At 36.2% G+C, this 22,224-nt stretch overlaps 3 protein-coding genes across 5 annotated transcripts; all 3 read right to left on the bottom strand.

Moving 5' to 3' along the window:
• Window positions 1-826: 826 nt before the first annotated feature.
• Window positions 827-2,656, bottom strand: LOC125856550 (60S ribosomal protein L30-like). The gene is made up of 4 exons (XM_049536117.1): window positions 2,419-2,656; window positions 2,216-2,317; window positions 1,211-1,279; window positions 827-1,107 (listed from the first exon to the last, which is right to left on the bottom strand). Exons 1-4 carry the CDS (start codon window positions 2,546-2,548, stop codon window positions 1,067-1,069), a joined length of 342 nt encoding a protein of 113 aa, XP_049392074.1. The 5' UTR covers window positions 2,549-2,656; the 3' UTR covers window positions 827-1,066.
• A 1,478-nt stretch (window positions 2,657-4,134) lies between these two features.
• LOC125857169 (uncharacterized) lies at window positions 4,135-12,719 on the bottom strand. 3 transcript variants are annotated; one of them, XM_049536849.1, is made up of 7 exons: window positions 12,677-12,719; window positions 12,292-12,376; window positions 6,788-8,347; window positions 6,389-6,694; window positions 5,589-5,774; window positions 5,345-5,496; window positions 4,135-4,955 (listed from the first exon to the last, which is right to left on the bottom strand). In XM_049536849.1, the coding sequence occupies exons 3-7, from the start codon at window positions 8,310-8,312 to the stop codon at window positions 4,500-4,502; spliced, it is 2,625 nt and encodes an 874-aa protein (XP_049392806.1). In that variant the 5' UTR covers window positions 8,313-8,347; window positions 12,292-12,376; window positions 12,677-12,719; the 3' UTR covers window positions 4,135-4,499. The 3 variants fall into 3 exon arrangements, with proteins under 3 accessions (XP_049392806.1, XP_049392807.1, XP_049392805.1); XM_049536850.1 differs by lacking the exon at window positions 12,677-12,719 and having other exon boundaries at window positions 6,788-7,700; window positions 7,833-8,347; window positions 12,292-12,626; XM_049536848.1 differs by lacking the exon at window positions 12,677-12,719 and having other exon boundaries at window positions 12,292-12,626.
• Window positions 12,720-14,268: 1,549 nt separating this feature from the next.
• Window positions 14,269-21,933, bottom strand: LOC125857170 (uncharacterized). The gene is made up of 6 exons (XM_049536851.1): window positions 21,803-21,933; window positions 17,200-18,418; window positions 16,799-17,101; window positions 15,824-16,009; window positions 15,521-15,672; window positions 14,269-15,125 (listed from the first exon to the last, which is right to left on the bottom strand). Exons 2-6 carry the CDS (start codon window positions 18,404-18,406, stop codon window positions 14,571-14,573), a joined length of 2,403 nt encoding a protein of 800 aa, XP_049392808.1. The 5' UTR covers window positions 18,407-18,418; window positions 21,803-21,933; the 3' UTR covers window positions 14,269-14,570.
• Window positions 21,934-22,224: the final 291 nt, after the last annotated feature.

Below are 22,224 nucleotides of genomic sequence, written 5' to 3'. Positions count from 1 at the left end.
ACCCAGTGGAAATCTGTGAGAGCCCATCCTGTAAACTGTCCATTAGACTTAGATCGTCTCACTCAAATATGACACTGGGCTTCACAGTTGGGTTGAGTGAGACAATCCAAGTCTAATGGACAGTGAAAAGATATACTAATATCATTTTCACTTTTAAACACATTATACATTTAAACTAAAGATTTATCAGCAAACAGGACTTGAATACTACCAACATATGACACTATTCGATTAAGAAATTCCATGGCAGATACCTTCAACATCTCCAAAACTTGACAACATAGTCGATGAAACATGGTAGATGCTGCAAGTACAACATTTTGGGCACCAGAGAAAAGGTCAGGGGCTATGATCACAATAATATCCACATGGTTCATTCCGTTCAATCTTTCTACAGGGCAAGTCTTCTCAGACACTGTATTGATATATAATGGCTTTATTGAATCGTCTTTCTTTTTCATGGATTGTTAAAAACGAAGGAGAAGATGAAGCACGGTGAGGGAAGTAATCAGTGATGAACATGATTGGCACATAACGGGTGGGGGTGGTTATCATACTAATGGAAACTAGTAAAATATGACATGTATACAAATCTAACCCTAAGCCCATAGTACAAACATTATTTGAGTATGAGCTTCAAATAATTGCAAACAAAGAAGCTAGACAGATGCAGTTAACAAGAACATAATCAAGTGAACTCATTCAACATACCCAATATAATCTCACAAGTGGAGTATAGAGAAGGTGAGGTGTAAACATACTGGGTAGACACACTTGGCTCAACAAAATTGTTTATCAGCAAGTGAACTCATTCAGATATGCAAAATTATCAAGGGAAATTGATCTATGAATAAATCATAATGTATTTGGCCTCAAACTTCTGGAGAAATGATAAAACCAACAAAACTAGATAATACCAAAATACTCTAGAATCTTGGTATAACTCCAAAACACAAAGAACAAAAAGATACTACAGATTCTCTCAACATCAGTAAAATGGTTTAGAGCAGCCCGGCAAAACATTTTCTAGATTGTTTAAAGGGAATGACTACTAGATCACCAACTCTTACTGATCTCCAGGCAGAGACTTGATAATGTCGGAATCACCTGAAACATCATTTCCACGAGTCAGTCGAACTGTGTGCTTCCCTTTAGTACCCATTATAAGATTTTTACAGAACTACAATTAATAATCTCAAATGCACTTTACCTGGGTCAATGATGCTCAAGCATGACACACGGTGGAACTTTCCACATGCTGTTCCAAGATCAACATTGTCTGCACGCAAAATAGTAAGGGGAAAACAACACATAGATTAGAAAGTTGTGAAAATACTCGATCTAGTCAAAGACAAAAGTCACATAAAGAAGGTTCCTCAAAAAAAAATTCCAACAGACCAAACAGGACCTCAATATACCAACAGAAGTTATATCTTCACACCTCCAACCATCCAAAAGAAAATGAAAGAATACAGCACACGGGACTTAGCATCACGCAAACATCCATAAACTAGAGAAATGACACTAGTATGCAATATATCCTCAAAAACAGATATGTTGGGAATGCCTTTTCGTAGAGATTATGTTTAATATATATTAACAAACCACTAACCAATAAAGCCCAGCACACCTATCCACACCAACATTATGCTGCAGATAAACTAAAGAGCACTTACTTAAGTTTCAATTTTGCAACATAAAATGCAAGGATAGGCTAAAAATACTATTTCAATTGATAGAATAATTTCAATGAATAGCTTATGGTCTTGACAATCTCACGAAGATGAAATCTCAGTGACTAGTCATTTACTGGTCTCATCTTCTACAAGCATTCACAACTTAAAATTCCTAATTTAAAACATAATTCCCTACATGAGTAGTTTAAAAATGCTTAAACAAGAAAGGGGTTCAGCACTTCGACTTGACCGTGATATTGGACATAAACCCATGAGCAGATCTCAGTACCTTCACTTGCGTATATCAAACACACACAATATAGTCCCAGAAATGGTGTATGAGGAGGCTGGGTGTACTAGGCAGGACTATTTGAACAAATTTATAGCATATCAAATACATTGGAATCTAATGAAATTAAAAACAACATAAAATCTCAAATTGTTCATCAACTAACATGTACAAAATCAATGCCAATACAAATAAACCCAAATGCTAGAACTGGATTACAATTAAAAAAAATTATAGAAAATGCACTTACTTCCATTGAAATGGTGAACACCAACTTTAGCAAGCATAGCATAATACTCAATCTCAGATTTCCTCAAAGGTGGGCAGTTGTTTGATATCAATATCAACTTCCCTGCAAAACCCATCATACATTAAACCCAAAAACGCCAGAAAAATACAAAAAACTAACATAAAAGGGCAATTAAAAAGAAAAAAAAAAAAAAAAAGAGCAACCTTTTGAGGTCCTGAGAGTCTTGAGCACAGTCTTGTAACCGAGAGTGTACTTTCCACTCTTCATTACGAGAGCCAATCTGTTGTTAATGCTCTCATGGGTCCTCTTCGATTTCTTCCCGGTAGTCACCATTCTTGATTACACAAAGAGATCTGTGAAACTAAGGGGAAAGAGGAAGGGGGAAAAGGAAGAGGGAGGCTGCGTTTGTAGTACTAGTTGTTGTTATATGAGATTAGGGTTTCTTCATGGGCCGCTTTTCGTTGATGAAAATATATTTGATGTTTGCTCACGTGTATGTCACGTGACTGTGAAAATGATGAAATAGGTTGAATGACAATATGGGCCGCGTGGATACATTCTTGCTAATTTAAATGGGTTTTGAAATTTAACGGCTCGGGTCGGGTAGTTTATCATTTTGATGAACCTTATTCCTTAGTCATGTCGGGCTAGTCCATTATTATTTTTAAAAATATTTTTATAATCTTAGTTTCAATTTTAAAATGCTAATATATTATTACATGGTATTAGTACTTGCTAATCAAGTCTCAACTCACAAATAAAACAATCTTAATAATATTCGTTAAGTTTGACTTCAATTAAAAGTTTGATTATATAACTTCAATCTAAAATCACTGTCATTTTATGCAAATATATCGGAGACAACATACAAGGGAATGATCTTGTTGGACATAAAGCTCCATTCTTAAATGGACTTCAAAAATCATAGTCCAACCCTATTGAATTACGAATTGATTTGGGCCTAACCCATATTGATAAATATACATTTATTAACCTTTGATAAATTTACATAATTTGGTTAATATATAATGAATTCAAATAATTTTCTTGGGGTTATGAATGTTGATAAATTAGCTTTGATGAAACTTTTAATGAACAACTTTCACATAGCAAACATAAAAATTATATTTGTATGTTATAGCTATAGTTTGCATAATTGCACTCTTTAGCAAATTTTATGTTTGCTATGGAGCTTTTGATTTGTATAATTCGCTAGATACATCCAATTTTATACAAATTGTTCAGTTTTGTATAAATTCATTTATACATTGTAATGTGTATAATAAGATTTGTATTTGTATAATTATAAGTGTATAGGACGAAAATATATGCATTTGTATATACACTTTTCTCTCGCTTTATACAAACACAAACGCATTTTATACCGAAATATATAAAATGGCTAATTGTATACCGTATCATATGGCAAAAAAATGAGATGTTTGCTGCAAATTACAAATAAAATAAACTATGGCTATAACATTTAATTTGAATTAATAGTTTGTTACTATTTCATACAATTTTCCCTACTTTAAACACATTATAAACGGCAACTGGCAAATTAAAAACAGGATCTCCAATGGAATGGTTATTCATCAGATGGGTGTTGCAAAAATACAAATGCTATTAAGGTTAGTCTGATAATCTGTTCGTAAGTATGAAATCACGATGATTGTAATCGTAAATAAAATGAGATGTAGCAGTCACATAAAAGAAAGTAATCTCGAAAAAAACTACGGTCTTAAAAGTTAGAACACATGCAAATTTAGCTAAAATCAGATGCAGCGAAAGAAAAAGAACCATAATAAAATGACAGCCCGGTGCACAAAGATTCCTGCGTGCACACAGGGTCTAGGAAAGGATGGGTTAATAAATAGAAAACAAACAGATTAGTAAATGGCATTTACAGCTTCAGCACATTGATACCACTTACATAATATATCTCATAACTCAGATAGTTAATATTCGAATAGTTCTCCAGAAATCTGGAGAAAGAAAGAAGTCAGACTAACAGAGATTCTTCATAATCTGAACATTCAGAAGTTTCTTCAACCCAAAGCAAAATACAGTTAAGACTTGCACCTAGCAGCAACCAAAGTCTGCAAGCAGTAACAAACCGAAAATAGAAAAGAAAGGAAAGTCTCAACGAGCCTCAAGAAACTCACTACTCGCCTACAAATTAGACTGCAACTTCTTTATGCGGGCAAACTTGCAGTTTTCAGCATTACACTAGAACACCACTCTACAGATCCATCTAACATGCCCCTTTTATTCACCTAAAATCTCAAGGCTTAGCATTTCCCCTAATGGCAAGCTTTTTAGCAACTTCTTCATCTGTCAGCGGTAAATAATAGATACGGGGAGTGGCTTTGGTCTTTCTGAAGAGGTCATCCAAAGTAACAATAGGGGGATCACTTTTATCAGCAACAGGTGAAGGCAGCATCTCTTTTGTTGGAGGAGCACTAGGAGGAGCAGATGGTGGCTGGCGTGTGAGTGAATGTTCCAACTCAGCTTGCTGTTTGCGACCCTGCTGCTGAGCAGGTGGTGTTTGAACAGAGGATGAAGCAGGCACAGCAGGACTGGTAACTTTCGGTGGAGAAGCAGGTTCCCGACCCTCTATCTTGGTTTGCACCTGTTGAGGATCAACAAAATCTGCAACCAGGAGACGACCTCCATTTGGTGGCCATTGGAGATTGTACACCGCGTTTCTGGTCTCTGTGGCTTCTTCTACCGAAGAATACTGTAAAGAGAACATGTACCAATTAATTACGCTGAACCACTATGGAAGGAAACACAATATATATTGACTTTTCTAATAAGTTCAAGAGAGCATTGCCAAGAAGCCAAATCATACAAGTTACAATGCATTGCTATTTGGGTATGCATCTCTGAAAGGCAATGATGCACATTAACATGCTATGTTATGACAAATTGACCACACGAACTTCCAACTGGTGCAGCATCAAGGTTTCAAATAATGCCCATCCCAATGACAACTGTCCCCCAACCCTGTCCTTTCCTAAGAGTAGCCAGCCAAATTAGGCTACTGATGCTTCATTGCAAGTATAATTTAAGATGGAGAAACTCGATGAGCATGAAATGCAGTAGGAGATCAGAGCGAGATTGTACCGTGACATAGCAATGGGTCTTTATCTGGTCCATCCAGAAACAGCAGACTTCACCAGTCCTTGCAAGGAGCTCTTGCACAGCTTTCAGCGTAAAAGGCCGCAAGAAATTCTCAATTTTGAGAGAAGTAGTGGCTGTTTTTGAAGACTTTGGTACTGGAATATTAACAGAACATTAGAAGTAATTATTCTTGTGCTGCTACTGTTGCATTTGAAACTCATGCATTACCAAGAAAACAAATACTCACCAAAGCGCTCCTTGGGTGAATCCCCACCAACTGTAGAGTTAGTCCTGCCAAGGATGGGTTTGATAGGGGTGGCCTGAACAACCTTCTTTGTTAAAGCAATACTAGAATTTTGGGGTTCAGCAGTCTTCTCAGTGTTCCATCTACGCTGCCTCTTTGCAGGCTCTTTACTCCCACCTCCTGCTTCATCTACAAAGAATCCACAAGAAGTCGAAAATCTTAAGAACCAAATTATGGAATAAGAAAAGAATAAATCGTATTCTTATTCGCCATTATCGCTATAATTATCCAAAGTCGATGTAAATGGAGAGGGCTTCATATCCCACATTGCAAGAAGATTCTAATACCTGCCATTGGTATCAGAAATTTCATTATACAGACACACACTCTAGTAAGCACAACTTTAGCTGCTTTCCAGTTGTGAGCTTCAACTTTAACAATGAAAAAATAGGCAATTTTTTGTGGCGATATTCTAGTAAAACATGTGGCCCAATCAAATGTTTGAGCGTTCACAAGAAAAACAAAACTAATAAACATACTAACAATCTGGACTTTACCATATAAAATATACAAAAGTTTCACCATTTAAAGCTTCACAAAATCAATTCAAAGAATACATAACCAACGAACAGCTAACTCTAATATTCTTTTCTTGATAAGGAAGCAACAAATCCTAATAATAAAATTGTAAAAGTAAAAAAGAAGAAGTAATCAATAAACATGTGTAGAATAGAAGGAGGAGAGAATTTACTGCATAAAAAAAAAGAGGGAAAGAGAGACAATTAAAGAGAAGACATGAGTACCTTGAAACTTTCTCTTCTCTGACAAAGCAAGAGACTTATCTTTAGTTTCTTGAGGAGACGCAGCCTTCTCAGAAGGAATGTCTAGCTGCATTGCATCAGAAGAACCACTTGGTCGAACTTTGGGCTCTTCTGTCATTCCCGTAATAAACTCTTCAGTCTTGTCATTCTCCTTCTTAGAAATATGATCAAAATCCGCATGCTTTGTCTCTACTACATCCTCCTCCATGGAATCATCAGCTGAAGACTGATCCAAGTTTATCTTTTCCATATTCTCACCATCCACTACATCGGCTATCTTGCTAAAATCTGCAAGCAAAGAAACAACACAGAAGATCTGGAAGAACTGGTCTTAGGAAAGAAGAGAACGTTCATTTTTAGTGGAAGGAGGTGCTTCCTTACCTTTTCTATCATCACCAGAAGCAGCAAGACCATGTGTATCTTCCGCAGATGCCTCAATTTTCATGGGTGACAAACTAGGCTCTTCAACATCACCTAAAGTTCTAGCATTTTCAAACTGTATATCGGGTTGTTGCTCACTATTATTTGGAGTCTTACTCTCGAAATCATGCTCTACCTTGGAAACGTCAACAGAAACCTGATCTGCATTGTCATTTTTCATGCTAAATTTCACATCTGAAGATTTGTCATCATCAGTTTCTCCAACAAGACCCTGCATCTCATGTGGCATCTGACCATCCAATGGATGAGAGCTACCAACATCTGATAGGTCTTTGCTGGATGACTGCAGCTCCATCTCTTGCCTAACAACTTCAGTTTCTAATTTGACATTATCAGCATTCAAATTATCATTTAAATCTTTATTTTCATTAATGGGCAAAGTATCAGTAGAAAATGAGTCAGATTTTACTTGAGACCCTAAATTAGGGTTGACCTCATATACCTGAGTGGCTGGATTGGACATATCTGGCTCAGCATCCATGTCTGAGAGTTTCAGACCCTCATTATCCAACTTAATGCTGTGGTTTTTTGAGGCTTCCTTTGATGTTACTGGGGTTACCTCCACATCATTTTCTTGTCTCCTAAGGTTGTCCTCAAGCACTCCCTCATAAGATGAAATTTTCATATCCTCAACATCCTCTCTAGTACTACCGACTGGAATAGAACCATCCCGGACTTCAGATACCCCATCAACAACATAATTATCCTGAGAAGAATCAATAACCTTGTGTTCCTTATCAAGTTTGTCTTCACCAAATTGATCAGTAGATGCAATCTCATTTATAACACTAGTGCTACCAACAGGTGCCCCCAAATGTTCTGATTCTCCAGCAGTGGTATCTCCAGTTGCAACCTCATACAAGACTTTTTTCTGGTCTATTTCAACAAGAGAATTCTTGGTGCTGGCACTGGCAACATCACCATCAATTTCGTTAACTTCATTTTGGTGATGCTTCAGAACATCATCATTACCTCCAGTTGCAACCTCATCCAAGACTTTGTTCTGGTCTATTCCACCAAGACAAATCTTGGTGCTGGCCCTAGCAACATCACTGCCAATACAGTTAAATTCATCTTGGTATTGCTTCTGAACGTTATCAACCAATATATCAGGATTACTATTTGGTTGAGCATCTTCAAGACCACATGCAGCATCAGTAATCTGATCAGAACCATTAGTAACTTCAATTTGGGGATGCTCCAGAACATCATCAACCAATTTAACAGGATCAGGCTCGGGTTCAGTATCTTCAAGACCACTGGCAGGATCAATGTCACGATCATCATCCTTACTCTCTTTAACTGCAGCAGCTTCCATTTCTATGCAGATAGCTTCATTTAATCGCCTAACCAGATCATCCTTCAAACCTTTTGTCGTTAAGTTCCTCCTCTTAAGCTCTTCCCTTAATTCTGCTACTTTCCATTTATTAATTGGACGATTATCAAGCACAGGGTAGTCCGACATCTTAGCCACCAAGTGAAAAAATCACTTTGACAAACCTGAAAGTCACAGACATATAAAACTTGAAAAATGAGACCTGAATGGATCTCAAAATCAAGAAAAGACAATCTCCTTATATGCAGATCTTTTCCTCTCTTTTTTTTAACATTAGCAAAGATTAGTAGTCTCACCTCTATAGAAATTTCAACTAAACATGACAGGTTTCAAAAAAATGCATATTTGTAGTGGATAAGACTTTCTTTATTGTGTTCTCTTTTTCAAAATGTACTCGCATATTGCACACCAAGCCGGTGTTAAAATATATAATAGGAGTTTGAGCAATATTCAGTTGAAGTTGGAAAAGAGTATTTGGAAGTTAAGTTGTATTTGGATATGAATTTCTCCTTGAATACAGGAATAGAAATGAAAGATTGGTGAGTAAAAGCCATCATTTAACTTGAAATACTCTTCAACAAGTTTTTAATATTTTACCAAGATCTCAAATACTAATGACCAAGCAAAAACCTAATATAGTTCACGGCTCGGCAACATTCAACTATCCTGTCTTGCCAACTCTTAATAAGAAAAGGTATATACTCCTTTTTTTGAAAAAGAGAAAAGGTATATACTCCTTGTAACACAAAAATACATATGGAACACTAAGAACTGTCTTATTACTAACATCTTGTCAATATTAAATTCAGGTAACTCCCAGTATCCATAAGACAACCCGTCTTACTGCTTACTTCCTCACTTTGGAAGTTTTCTGTACCTTCTATCTATGTAATTGCTTCAGGTGCTAGCACTGCCCCTGTTCGAGATAACACCTACATGACGTCAAAAGCTGAAACACTAGGGCACATAGCTGTAAGAAACTCTTATAATGCAACAAAAAATGGTTCCAATCTTCCTCATACTCCTTGCACATGAACCACCACCTCATCATTATCGTCTCCATCTCTCAAATTTTCAAATGTAAGAAATGCTTCACATGCTAAATACAAAGTGAAAATGCAACTCCTCAGCATCTTTGCATTCTCTTTCCTACTAACCAAAGGCAAAAAAACGACTCTTCAATTACATAGACTCCAGAATATGAAGCTGCTAAGAGCACAAATATCTTCACTCTCAACATGTCCTCTAGATTGTCCAATTCCATATCCACAAATTGACTGGATGCTGCAACTATTTACATGCATCACAAATGAAGAGAGATTCCAGCCAATCTAACAACCCTAGATCAGCCTCTCTTTTTTTCTCCAGAAACCATGCACCTCATTCTATGCGACCACCAGGTTACTGGTGAAAATGCATGGGGCAGCCAACGGAAACAAAGATTTGGCTATTTAGCAATTTCTCTAAAAGATTTTCCAGTTATAATTTTATGTTACCCTCTTCATACAAGTTCTTCTATGGATTTCTATCCTTCCCAAACATCAACCACAACTTATCAAGAATATATCTATTCATAAAGGATTGTCAGTGAAATACTCTTTCCTTTTAGTCAGTCCCATCTGTTCTGTGTTCCTCTCTATCATGCACTTGCTCTTTCAAAATGGTTGCCGCAACACATTTAAGAACAATGCTGGTGTATTCTTTCATACATGTCTCAATCCCTTAATAGTTCTTCATAGAGTTTACATTTCATAATCACAATGGTTGCTACAATACACTTAAGAACAGTTTGGTGTACTCTTTCATACATGTCTCAATCCTCAAGAGTTCTTGTTCAGTCACATTATAGAATTATCAGTTAGAATTTTTATTTTTTTTTATGACAAGGGAAACCCGCAGCCGCTACCCTTTGGGTGCGCACAGGGTAAAACTGCAATATAGCTCGCAAACCACATAGGAGAGGTAACCTGCACTAGGCAAGTTTGGTGCGACGAGCTCGACCCAGAAGACAAACCCCTTGCTTTCGCTGGCAAGGGGTTTCGAACTTGAGACCTCCAACATGGAAGTCCCAAGCCCAATCCACTGGGCCACCCCTAAGGATTTATCAGTTAGAAATTAGCCTTAGGGCTTATTAAGACATAGTCAATTTTTCACTTAAACTTAAGTTGCTGGTTCTAACAACTTACCAAGTAAGAAAAGAATATTTCCCTCATAAGATTTCACCATTTTTCCAAGTGAAATGAATGTCCAAACATCATTTCAATTTCCAAATACCCTTTCTTATCGTACTGGCATGACCCCACCGATTTGTTTTCGATCAGAGCATCAAGCAGGCAACCCAGTTCTACTTGACTAAACCTGTGCTCCTCCAAGGAGAGAGTTTGCTTTACCCAACTCCATTTTTTATAGCAAGGCAGTTCCTCCCGATAAAATAGAAGGACCCCTGGTGTTGAAGCTCCGCTCTCCTTTGTATATCAGGAAGGAAAGGGCGTTCTAGTTACGGAACCAGAAAGGGGCACGGAGTGGGCGCAACCTCGAGCTCGGAAATGTGCAATTGTGCTTACAGGCTTGGAACTCTGATGAATGAAGTAAGAATTTCAGGCTAGGGCTTAAGAATTAACATCTAGGTGCTTGTCTAGTTCCGGTGAGACCATTGACTTTGCGACAACCCGAGGTTACCACCTTCTTTGCTTGAACCTCAGGTATTCTTCCTTCACTCACATATGAAATTGAAGCAAACTTAACTTCAAATATCATCAAATTAACCACACGCCTATTACAACAACATATCCCGTGTAATCCCACAAGTGGAGTCTGGGGATGGTAAGATGCCCACATGCCAACTAAATCATTAAATTCTCAACATCATCTCAGGTAGATTTAAGCCCACAGTAAATAGAACAACCTTCAAAGATTTGTCTTGCACCTCTATATAGTAAAAAAAATTATCATAAATTGTTGGTTATATCTATCCTATGCCTTCCTAATACTTCTAGACCTTACTTTTAACCACTCATATGGTGATGCCCAATCAACCACAACCTACATCCCCATATTTATCTTTCCATTCTAACACAAAATAAGGACCACCCTGCAAGATGAAATTTAAATTTGGCATGCATAGATAATACTAGTTACTTGCAAAGAAGTTGTTTTTATGGCAAAAGACTCCTAGAAAATATTTATACTAATGCACGTACTGAACCTCGCAAAAAATATAGAAGCTAGTAACTTTTTTGTGATTATACCGGGTACGTCGTTGTTGTGACATGTTAATTGCAGCTTCTTTTTTTATCATTTTCTATATTTGTTGTATGTGGTTTTATCTTTTATGTTAGTTATCAACATTTTTCAATATATTTTTTTGGGTAATTATGGTGTCCGGATCAGCTTGCGCACCACTCAATTAATTCCTACCTACCACCACTACTAGGTAACTCTATCCACCAAGGCTAGAACATATGGAAAGAAATCACCTAGTGTTTTATCCCTGCTGGGATTTGAACCTGAGACCTCGTGGTGCTAAACCCACTTCATTGACCACTAGACCACACCCTTATTCAACATTTTTCAAATATTCTGCTAAGATCCTCATATTTAAATATTAATACAAGCTCCTCTCATGCAGAGAGTGCTAAGTGCTTTCCACGCCTATATAAGTGGTAGCCAAATATATAGGACTAAGAAGAAAGATAAGGCAATATAAGGTTTAATCAGTCAATAAGCATCGGTATTTACTGAACAAATGCACTCAAGAAATGTAAATCCAACATAAGGTATAAGCATCTTAAGAAAACGACTACCTGGTGGAACTTACTAGAGCTATGAACAGAATTGTCCATAAAGAAACCATATCCAATCACAAGTCCAATATAAAGTAGCTAGATCTCAGTCTTCCAAATAAAAAAATTGCAAGAAAACAGTAGCTTTAACTTTAAAACTCAAATATATTAACCCCCATGTCTTTCTTGCTTCTAATTTTAACCCAATTGCATAACTTTACACTAAAAAAAAATCTTTGTTCCTACCCAGCCCAAACGTTTCAACATTTTCTATTCACGAAAGTGAAAAATCAAAAATTCAGACAATTAATGAAATGCGTACTTACCAGTGCAAATAGTCACTAAAAGACCGAAACTTTCGACCAAAAAGATGGTGAAAACCCTAGTTCCAGAACAGAAACGAGAGAAACCCTAATCCCAGAAACAAAAGCACACAATTGTTAGAAACAGAAACAAATTAATACAAATCTAAGCAAAACAATACAGTAATCCTAAATTATATTGATCTGTTAATACTATATATATATATATATCAATACACGTATAATTTATATAAAAATGACACAAAAAAACTGTTCTTTTGGAAGATAATCGAGTTTGTAAAATGCTAATGGCTTGAGATGAAGAGAATTTCTAGGGTTTTAATTTATGGAAGCTGTGAAATTTATCGAAAGCGGAGAGCGAGAGAGAAAATAGATAAGATTTGTTAACCTATGTCTATTGCTGCTACTGCCAATGGACGAATCGGGTCTTTCGGGTCGTCATACATATACGCCTTATACTCTTGTGAATTTGAGGGGAAGTGCATTAATAGCTAATTTTGGTACTATCATTTAAGTCGGATCGAAAAATTATATAATTCTTTTATAAATCTAACCGCATCATAGAAGTTTATAATTTGTTTTTTATAAAAATAAAATTATAAATCTAATAGCAGGATTGATGTTTATAATTTTTTATAAATCTAGCTATTTTGAAAATTATATGAGGCATACATATCTAAAGTTAAAAAGATTTGCGTCTAAAATTTGACTTAGATTGGTTTGTCAAGGCTAAATCGTTTGGCAAAGCCAAGGCTTTGTTTCATTTAAAAGAAAAGATTAATCGATGATCCGATAATAATTATTATAAATTATAAGTATAACCACTCGAGCTTAAGGTCTGAAAAGATTGTGTATGATTTATGAATATTTTCACCAGTTTAACTATTATTTATTAGTTTATATATATTTAGCTTTGTCTCTTCTCTATTTTTGTACTTTAGCCTTTGAGTGAACTATGATTTAGCATAAGTTTACTGCATGGATTGCTACTAGGAGTATGAAATGTGTGCATTTGTTTGAGCCTTGCATGGGAGAAATATTTAGAGAAGAAAAGATGGAGAAAAACAAAAGCTCCTTATAAAGTTTGGTCACAGGGAGGAATATATAATATTATATTGAGGGTAGTTGTTGGAGTATATAGTACTAATAAAATTACCTGCGCTTTGCGCGAAAATTTAATATCATAAAATTTATAAAATAATACTTAAAATATATCAGTCATTAAAATTAAAACAATATGTTATCTTACATACAAGATTACGTAATAACAAATATTAATAATGTAAAGGAAAATGAAAATTATTATATCTTATCATTTATCCTTAATAACATAAGCATAAATTAATGTTTGTAAAAATACATACCTAGATCTTTAACATAAGCAATGGTGTCAGTGAGCCACTCAACAGGAGTAAAATACACAAATATTTAATTGTGATGAAGAAGAGATTCAGAATTTTCGTTGTTTTAAAATGAGAGGAAATCCCTCTATTTATAGACAACAAAAGGAACTGTGAACAAATGTTTATTGTGCCTTATCGGAAAGGTTACAACTATTTAGAAAAGGTCACAACCTTTCATAAACATCACAATTTTTCATAAAAATCACAACTTTTCATTAAAGTCGCAACTTTTTATAAAAGTCACAACTTTTCATAAAAATCGCAACTCATCATTTAAGTCGCAATTTTTCATAAAAGTCACAACTTTTCATAAATGTCACAACTTTTCATGAAAAGGAAGGATAATTTTGGAAATAAATAAATTAAAAGAGAATTCTGGTTTGTGGTGGCACCACGTAGGCAGACCTAAGGTTCTCTTTTATATATATATATATATATATATATATATATATATATAAGATATATGATTTCACAGGGGGAGATATCAATAGCTAATTTTTGAGTGAGGCCTGAAAACTCAAAAAAAGCAACTGGCTCCATCATCAATGCATCTCTTCGATTTCTTAAAATTTTACAGTAAAGAAAACGAGTGGAGATAAATGGCATTTACAGCTTCGGCGCAATTCAACGATGAATCTGGATGAAGAAAGAAGGCAGACTCTGCACATTTTGTTATGTTTCTTCAACCCAAAGTATAATACAGTAGACTTCAACCTTGCAGTAACCATTAACAACGAAAATAGAAAAGAAAGCAAGGTCTTAAGTGAGCCTCAAGACTGCAACTTCTCTGTGAGGGCAAAATTAGCAGTTATCAGCATTACATCGCAACACCTCTCCATATACCATCTATCTAATAAGTCCTTTGTTCACTTAAAAGCTCTAGTTCTCAGTACCTCCTCTACTGGCAAGCTTTTTAGCAACTTCTTCATCAGTCAGCGGTAAATAATAGATACGGGGAGCGGCTTTGGTCTTTCTGAAGATGTCATCCAAAGTAATAACAGGGGGGTCATTTTTATCAGCAACAGGTGGAGCCAACCTCTCTTTCATTGGTGTCGCAGTAGGAGGAGCAGGTGGTGCCTGGCGCGTGAGTGGATGTTCTGACTCAACCTGTTGTTTGCGACCCTGCTGCCAAGCAGGTGGAGCCAACCTCTCTTTTATTGGTAGCGCAGTATGAGGAGCAGGTGGTGGCTGGCGCGTGAGTGGATGTTCTGACTCAACCTGCTGCCAAGCAGGTGGTGCTTGAACAGAGGATGAAGCTGGAGGCACTGCGGGACTGCGATTTGTCGCTGGAGTAGCAGGCTCCCGTCCGTCTATCTTGGTTTGCACCTGTTGGGGAGCAACAAAATCTGCAACCAGGAGACGACCTCCTTTAGGTGGCCATTGGAGGTTGTAAACAGCATTTCGGGTCTCTATGGCTTCCTCTACCGAAGAATACTGTTGAGAGAAAATATTCATCAATTTAGTAACCAGAGACATTAAGGAAGCAAAGTAAGACACTTTTCTAACAAATTCAAGACAGCATGCCAAGAAGCCAAGGCATGCAAAGGCCATTGCTATTTGGTTATGCACCTCAGAAGGCCAATGATGCACATTAACATGCTACATTATGACAAATCGACCAGAGGGACTTAGGCCAACTGGCGCAGCATCAAGGTTTCAAATCATGCCCATCCCCATGACAAATGTCCCCAATCCTATCGTTTCCTAAGAGTAGCCAGCCAACTAGGCTAACAGCTTCCTTGCAAATAGTATAATTTAAAATAGAGAAACTCGATGACCATATGGTCTAAGAGGAGTATCAAATGCAGTAGGAGAGAGCAAGATTCTACCGTGACATAGCAATGGGTCTTTATCTGGTCCATCCAGAAACTGCAGACTTCACCAGTTCTTGCAAGGAGCTCTTGCACAGCTTTCAGCGTAAAGGGCCGCAAGAAGTTCTCAATTTTGAGAGAATTAGTGGCTGTTTTGGAAGACTTTGGTACTGAAAAATTACCAGAACAAAGGAACCAATTAGTGGCTGTTTTGGAAAACTTTGGTACTGGAATATTACCAGAACAGAGAAACAAATTATTCTTATGCCGCTATTCTTGCATCTGAAACTCATGCAATTTACCAAGAAAACAAATACTCACCAAGGCGCTCCTTGGGTGCATCCTCACTAACTGTAGAGTCGGTCCTGCCAAAGATAGGCTTGACAGGGATGGTCTGAACCAAGTTCTCTGATAATGCAATACTTGAATTTTGTGGCTCAGCAGTATTCAAATTCTCAGTGTTCCATCTGCGCTGCCTTTTTGCAGGCTCTTTACTCCCATCTCCTACTTCATCAACAAATAATTCACCCCCAAGTCAAATATCTTATGAAACCAAATTATAGAACAAGAAAATAATAGATCATTTTTGTTAATTCCCATTATCGCTAAATTATCCAGAGTGAATGTATTCATATCCAGCATTGCAAGACGAATCCAATATCTATCATTGGTGTTAGAAATTTCAATACACTTAACACGCTAATAAGCCCAACTTTAGCTGCAAACCAGTCGTGAGCTTTAACTTTCACAATGGATTCTTGGGCAATTGTGTGGCAATTTCTAGATCATAACTGATAACACCATAAAACATGTGGGTCAATCAGAAGATTTAACATTCATAACTGAACAAACTAATAAACAACATACTTAAAACCCACGTTTGATAGCATCTAAAAAGTACACAAATTTTACTATTTAGAGCTTCATCAAACCAATTAAAAGAGTACAAAAGCAACAACTCTAAAATATTTTAATAATAATAATAATATATAGAAGAAGTTGGAAACTAGTTATCCCATGATTAATTATCCTGGGGTTAGTTATCCTGGGATAACTTATCCCATCACTATGGTATAAATGGTGGGATAAGTTATCCCAAATGTCAACCAAACAAGACAACAAACTTTTATCCCAGGACTATATATTCTTATCCATCACTCCAAACGACCCCTATAGAATAGAAGCAGTAATAAAGAAAATGCTATCAATAAACATGTGCAGAGAAGGAGGTAAAGGAGAGATTTTTTTCAAGAAAAAGGGAGGGAAGAGCAAGAATTAAGGAGAAGACATGAGTACCTTGAAACTTTCTCTTCTCTGACAATTCAGGAGACCCATCTTTAGTTTCTTGAGGAGACTCAACCTTCTCAGAAGGATTGTCTTGCTGTGTTGCATCAGAAGAGCCATTTCGTACAACTTTGGGCTCTTTTGTCATTCCCGTAATAGACTCTTCAGTCTTATCATTCTCCTTAGAAATATGATCAAAAGCCACATGCTTTGTCTCTACTACATCCTCCTCCATGGAATCATCAGCTGAAGATTGATCCAAATTTATCTTTTCCATATTCTGATCATCAACTACCTCAGATATCTTGCTCAAAACTGCATGCACATACACAACACACATAAGATCTGGAAGAACCAGCCTTAGGAAGGAAGAGAACAGTCATTTTCTTTATTAGAAGGGAGTGTTTCCATACCTTTTCTATCATCATTGGAAGCAGCAATACAATGTTTATCTTCAGCAGATACCTCAACTTTCTTGGGTGACAAACTAGGGTCTATAACATCACCTAAAGTTCTAGCTTTTACAAACTGAACATCTTTTTGCTCGCTATTATTCAATGTGTTACTTTCTAAACCATGCTCTACCTTGGTAACAGCAACAGAAACCTGATCTGCAATGGCCTTTTTCATGCTAAATTTCACCTCCGAAGATTTGTCATCAACAGTTTCTCCAACATGACCCTGCATCTCATGTGGCATCTGATCATCCAATGGATAAATGCTACCAACATCTGACAGATCTTTGCTGGGTGACTCCTTCTCTTGCCTAACAACTTCAGTTACTAATTTAACATTATCAGCATTCAAATTATCATTTAAATCATTATTTTCATTAATGGGCAAAGTATCAGTAGAAAATGCGTCAGATTTTACTTGAGACCCTAAATCAGGGTTGACCTCATATACCTGAGTGTCTGGATTGGACTTATCATACTCAGCATCCATGCCTGAGAGTTTCAGACCCTCATCCTCCAACTTAATGCTATTGTTTCCCAAGGCATCCTTGGATGTTACTGGGGTTACCTCGGCATCATTCTCTAGTCTCCTAAGGTTATCCTCAAGCACTCCCTCAGAAGATGAAATTCTCATATCCTCAATGTCCTGTACAGTGCCACTGCTCTGAATAGCAGCATACCTAACTCCAGATACCTCATCAGCAACATCGTTGTTCAGAGAAGAATCGATAACCTCGTGTTTCTTATCAATTTTGACTTCAACAAATTGATCAGTAGACACAATCTCATTTATAACACTAGTGCTACCAACAGAAGCCTCTGAATGTTCTCTTACTCCAGAAACGTCATCAGTACCCCCAGTTGCAACCTCATCCAAGACTTTGGTGGCATTGGCAGGATCAGTATCACGATCAGAACCCTTAATAACTTTGTTTTGGGGATGCCCCATACTTTTATTATTCCATTCAAGAATATCGGGATTTATTTCAGTACTCTCTTCAACCTCGGGTTCTCCTCTTTCTCTGTGGATAGCATTATTTAATCGATTAACAAGATCATCCTTCAAACCTTTTGTCATTAAGTTCCTCCTCTTAAGCTCTTCCCTTAATGCTGGTACCTTCCATTTATCAATGGGGAGATTATCAAGCACGGGATAGTCCGACATCTTCGCCACCAACTGAAAACCATTTTGACAAACCTGATAGTCAGATAGATATATAGAAACCAGAATAAAAAGAGATCTGAATGGTGCTCAAATCTAGAAAGAGACATAATACTCTATGCAGATCTTTTACTTTTTTTTCCTTTAGCAAAGATGAGTAAAGTTCTCACTATCGAAATTTAAACTATACCTGACAGGTATCAAATAAATGCATATTTCTAAAGGACAAGACTTCCTTAATGGTATGTTCTTTATAAATCAAAATATATTCACATATTGCACACCAAGCCGGTGTTAAAACTATTTAATAGGTGTTTGGACGATAGTTGGTTAAAATCGAAAAGAGTATCCGACTTTGAAATTGGAAAAGAGGATTTGAAAGTTTAAGTTGTTTGGACATGAATTTCATTTGGAATAAAAATTAATGAGTTAGTGCAAGACATTATTTCACTAGAAAAAACTCTTCAACAAATATTTTACCAAAGTTACAAATACCAACAGGCCAACCCACTATTTGCAAACACTGAACTTCAGTAATTGCAAACAAAGAAATACAACATATGGCCAAAAGGGACCTAATAGAATGTAGTTCACTGCTCCACAACAGTCAACTATGTTGTCCTGCCAACTCTTAATAAAAAAAAGGTACACTCTTTTTAACCCAAAAGTACAATCTTAAGCTTATCTCATTTCCTGGTATTAAAAAAAGGCAATCTAGTTACTCAATGCTTACCTCCTCACCTTGCCGCTCTTCTGCATCTTCCAGCTCTGTAATTGCTTATGGCCCTAGTTCTACCTCTATTCAAGTTAATGGAAAATGCTAGAGACCACAGCTGTAAGGCAACGCTAAATGCAACAGAGTACGGTTCGGCTCTTCCCAATATTCCTTGAACATGAACACCACCTCATCATTCTCCTCCCAAATTTTCAAATGTAAGAGTCGGTTCATAGGCAATATATAAAGTGAAATGCAACTTCTCTTGGTGTCTTTGTGTTCTCTATCCTACGAATCAGGTGCAAAAACAAAACACTTCTTCAATTACATAGCTCCAAAATATTTAGCTGCTAGGTAGCACAACTATCTTATAGATTGGCCAAGTCAAAATCCACATCCACAAATCCATGGAAGCTGGAAAATTTCCCGTGCATCACAAATGAAGAGGGATTCCATCATAATTACTCTAGATCCCCTTTTCCTCCTTAAACCATGCACCTCACTATCGGTAAAAAATGCATAGTGCAGCCAAATAGCCAATAGAGAAAAAGCTTTGGCAATTTCTCTAAAAGGTTTTACAGTTGTAAGTTTTCATTCCCCACCTTATACCAGTTCTTCTATAGATTACCGTCCCTCCGAAATATCAACCACAACTTATCAAGAATCTACCTATCACAAAGGATTGTCCATAATATACTCTCTTCCTATTCATCAGTCCCACATTGGCACATTCCATAAATTTGTGTTATGCATTTACTTTGTAACATGCACCACTTCTTCCATAATGGAAGACACAACACATTTAAGAACAATGTTGGTGTACTCTTTAGAATATGTCTCAACCCAATTAAGTTTGCGTTTGGACATGCGATATTAAGTCATGATTTCAAATAAGTGTTTGTACATAGATTTAGAATCATGATATCGAATTCCAAATTCTCCAAAAAAGCATGATTTGAGATTCCAAATTGCATGTCGAAACAAAACTTCAATTTCATATCATTATGATTCACATCACAATTTCATATCGCATGTCCAAGCGGGCCCTTAGAGTTCTTTTCATAGAGTTTACATTGGATAGGCACAATAGCTGCTGCAACACATTTAATAACAATGTTGATGTACTCTTTCTTACATGTTTTAATCCCTAAAGAGTTCTTTTCATAAATTTCACATTTGATAAGCTCATATGAGATTAGCCAAACTTGCTCATAAATCTCAAGTACCATAGACCTATATCAACCATACCAAATTATTTGATTCTTGAGCAATGTTATAACCTCAAACAATATTAAGTAATATGAACACACAACATACAAACACTATACAGATGACTGTTGACAAACCCATAAGCTAGTTGGATATTATGCATTTCAATCTGTTTATGTACGATATCACAGTTTAGAATTATCAGTTAGAAATTAGCCTAAATAAACAAATTATTAACGCCATCTTTCGGGAAGATTGAAAAACCACTATAAATGCAACAACGTTCAAAGATCTGGCTTTGACTCCTCTGTCTAGGCAAACTTTCATGTCGGACAATGTTGGCCATATCTATATTCTATTCTGTCTTCCTAATACTTCAACACCTTAAACTCTCAGATGGTGATCCCCCATTAACCACTACTTAGATTCACATTTGTCTTTCCATTCTGACACAAAAGGAGGACCACCACCTTGTGAGATGAAATATGAACTTGGCATGCAGAGAAAATGCCAATGTGCTTGCAAACATTGAACCTAACGTATGTGAACCTAACATCAAGAAAAATATAGAAGCTACTCCCTCCATTCCGCTTTGCTTTGCACACTTACTATTTGGAGAGTCAAGATGTTCTTCTTTGACCAAGTTTTTCTTAAATACATTGAGTTGTTGACTATTTTGACTTGTAATACTTTTTTGTAGTTTTCAAATATGCAAACTTTATTTTCAAGAACTTTAAAAGTCTCTGTCCGAAATTCATACTGAAAATTAAGTACTTTGACCTTGGTACTCTGAACCATGCCAAACAAAGTGGAACCACAGTAGTAGTAAAGTTTTGCCTTATGTGACATGTTAATTTCTTGTTTTTTTCTTTTAATCATTCTCTAATGTTATTTATTTGTTGTATGCGATTGTATGTTAATCATCCAGCATTTTCCAAGATAATCTTATGCTGTGATCCTCATATATAAACATTAACTTTGACCTGGATATCTCTACCTTTATAGTTCTATTAACAAGATTTATCAATCTACAGTGCTTTCTTGATAACCAAATATCTAGGATTAAGAATAAAGAAAAAGCATTATAATGTTTAATCAGTCAATTAGCATTAGCATTTACTGAACAAATACACTCAAGAAATGAAATCCAACATAACACACAATTATCTTTCTGAAAACAAGAAAAAGGACTATCCTGCAGTGGAAGTTAAATCAACTAGAAAATAGAGCTAAAAAACAAAGAAGACAACAACAAACCCCATGTAATCCCACAAGTGCAGCGTAGAATGAAGGCAAACCTTACCCCTACCTTTCGTAAGACAGGGAGGCTGTTTTCGAATTATAAAACAGCAGACGAATCCTGTTCTACTAGTACTAATGAACAAAATGCGAAGGAAACAGTTCCTTTCAACTTTTTCTTCTAGCAAAATTACAAATACGAAATCAAATACTTCATCAATTAAAGGAAAACTTACTGAGACGGAAGATTCTCGCCTGAGAATGTGATGAAAACCCTAATTCTGGAGCAGAAGAAGAATTTTTTCAGTCGAAAAAGGGTTTCATTAGGGTTTTTTCCATTCATCAAAGCAGAAAAAGTGTCAATTCATCCCTTTTTACATTGAGCTCAGCTAGCTACAAGACAAAAGTCTAAACAAATTCTGACAATTTGACAATAGGACTAAAATGAACGAAATTAGAAATTATACCGGACAAAACTGTAACTAAATAAACTTGAACTTTGGAAACTACACTAAAACCTCTCTAAATTAATATAGGCAGAACCATCAAATATTATTACTTTGTAAAGGTATTATTTAATCGAAAAGAATTGATCAAGGATGAAATCTCAAAAAATTTGAAAGAACTCACTTGTAAAAAATTTGATGTCATGATTAAT

This window comes from Solanum stenotomum, chromosome 2 (assembly GCF_019186545.1).
Source record: "Solanum stenotomum isolate F172 chromosome 2, ASM1918654v1, whole genome shotgun sequence".
NCBI classification, from domain to species: Eukaryota; Viridiplantae; Streptophyta; class Magnoliopsida; order Solanales; family Solanaceae; genus Solanum; species Solanum stenotomum.
This window is presented reverse-complemented; position numbering and strand designations above follow the sequence as displayed.

Coding starts and splice junctions, on each gene's coding strand:
- LOC125856550 (XM_049536117.1), bottom strand. CDS start 2,548: ATGGTGACTACCGGGAAGAAATCGAAGAGGACCCATGAGAGCATTAAC. Junction 2,318..2,418: donor GACTCTCAGGACCTCAAAAG/GTTGCTCTTTTT, acceptor TGGGTTTTGCAG/GGAAGTTGATATTGATATCA. Junction 1,280..2,215: donor TGTTCACCATTTCAATGGAA/GTAAGTGCATTT, acceptor TTTTGCGTGCAG/ACAATGTTGATCTTGGAACA.
- LOC125857169 (XM_049536849.1), bottom strand. CDS start 8,312: ATGTCGGACTACCCTGTGCTTGATAATCGTCCAATTAATAAATGGAAA. Junction 6,695..6,787: donor TTCTGGTGATGATAGAAAAG/GTAAGGAAGCAC, acceptor CTTTGCTTGCAG/ATTTTAGCAAGATAGCCGAT. Junction 5,775..6,388: donor AGAGAAGAGAAAGTTTCAAG/GTACTCATGTCT, acceptor GATTCTTTGTAG/ATGAAGCAGGAGGTGGGAGT.
- LOC125857170 (XM_049536851.1), bottom strand. CDS start 18,406: ATGTCGGACTATCCCGTGCTTGATAATCTCCCCATTGATAAATGGAAG. Junction 17,102..17,199: donor TTCCAATGATGATAGAAAAG/GTATGGAAACAC, acceptor ATGTGCATGCAG/TTTTGAGCAAGATATCTGAG. Junction 15,126..15,520: donor AGACCCATTGCTATGTCACG/GTAGAATCTTGC, acceptor TTCTCTCAACAG/TATTCTTCGGTAGAGGAAGC.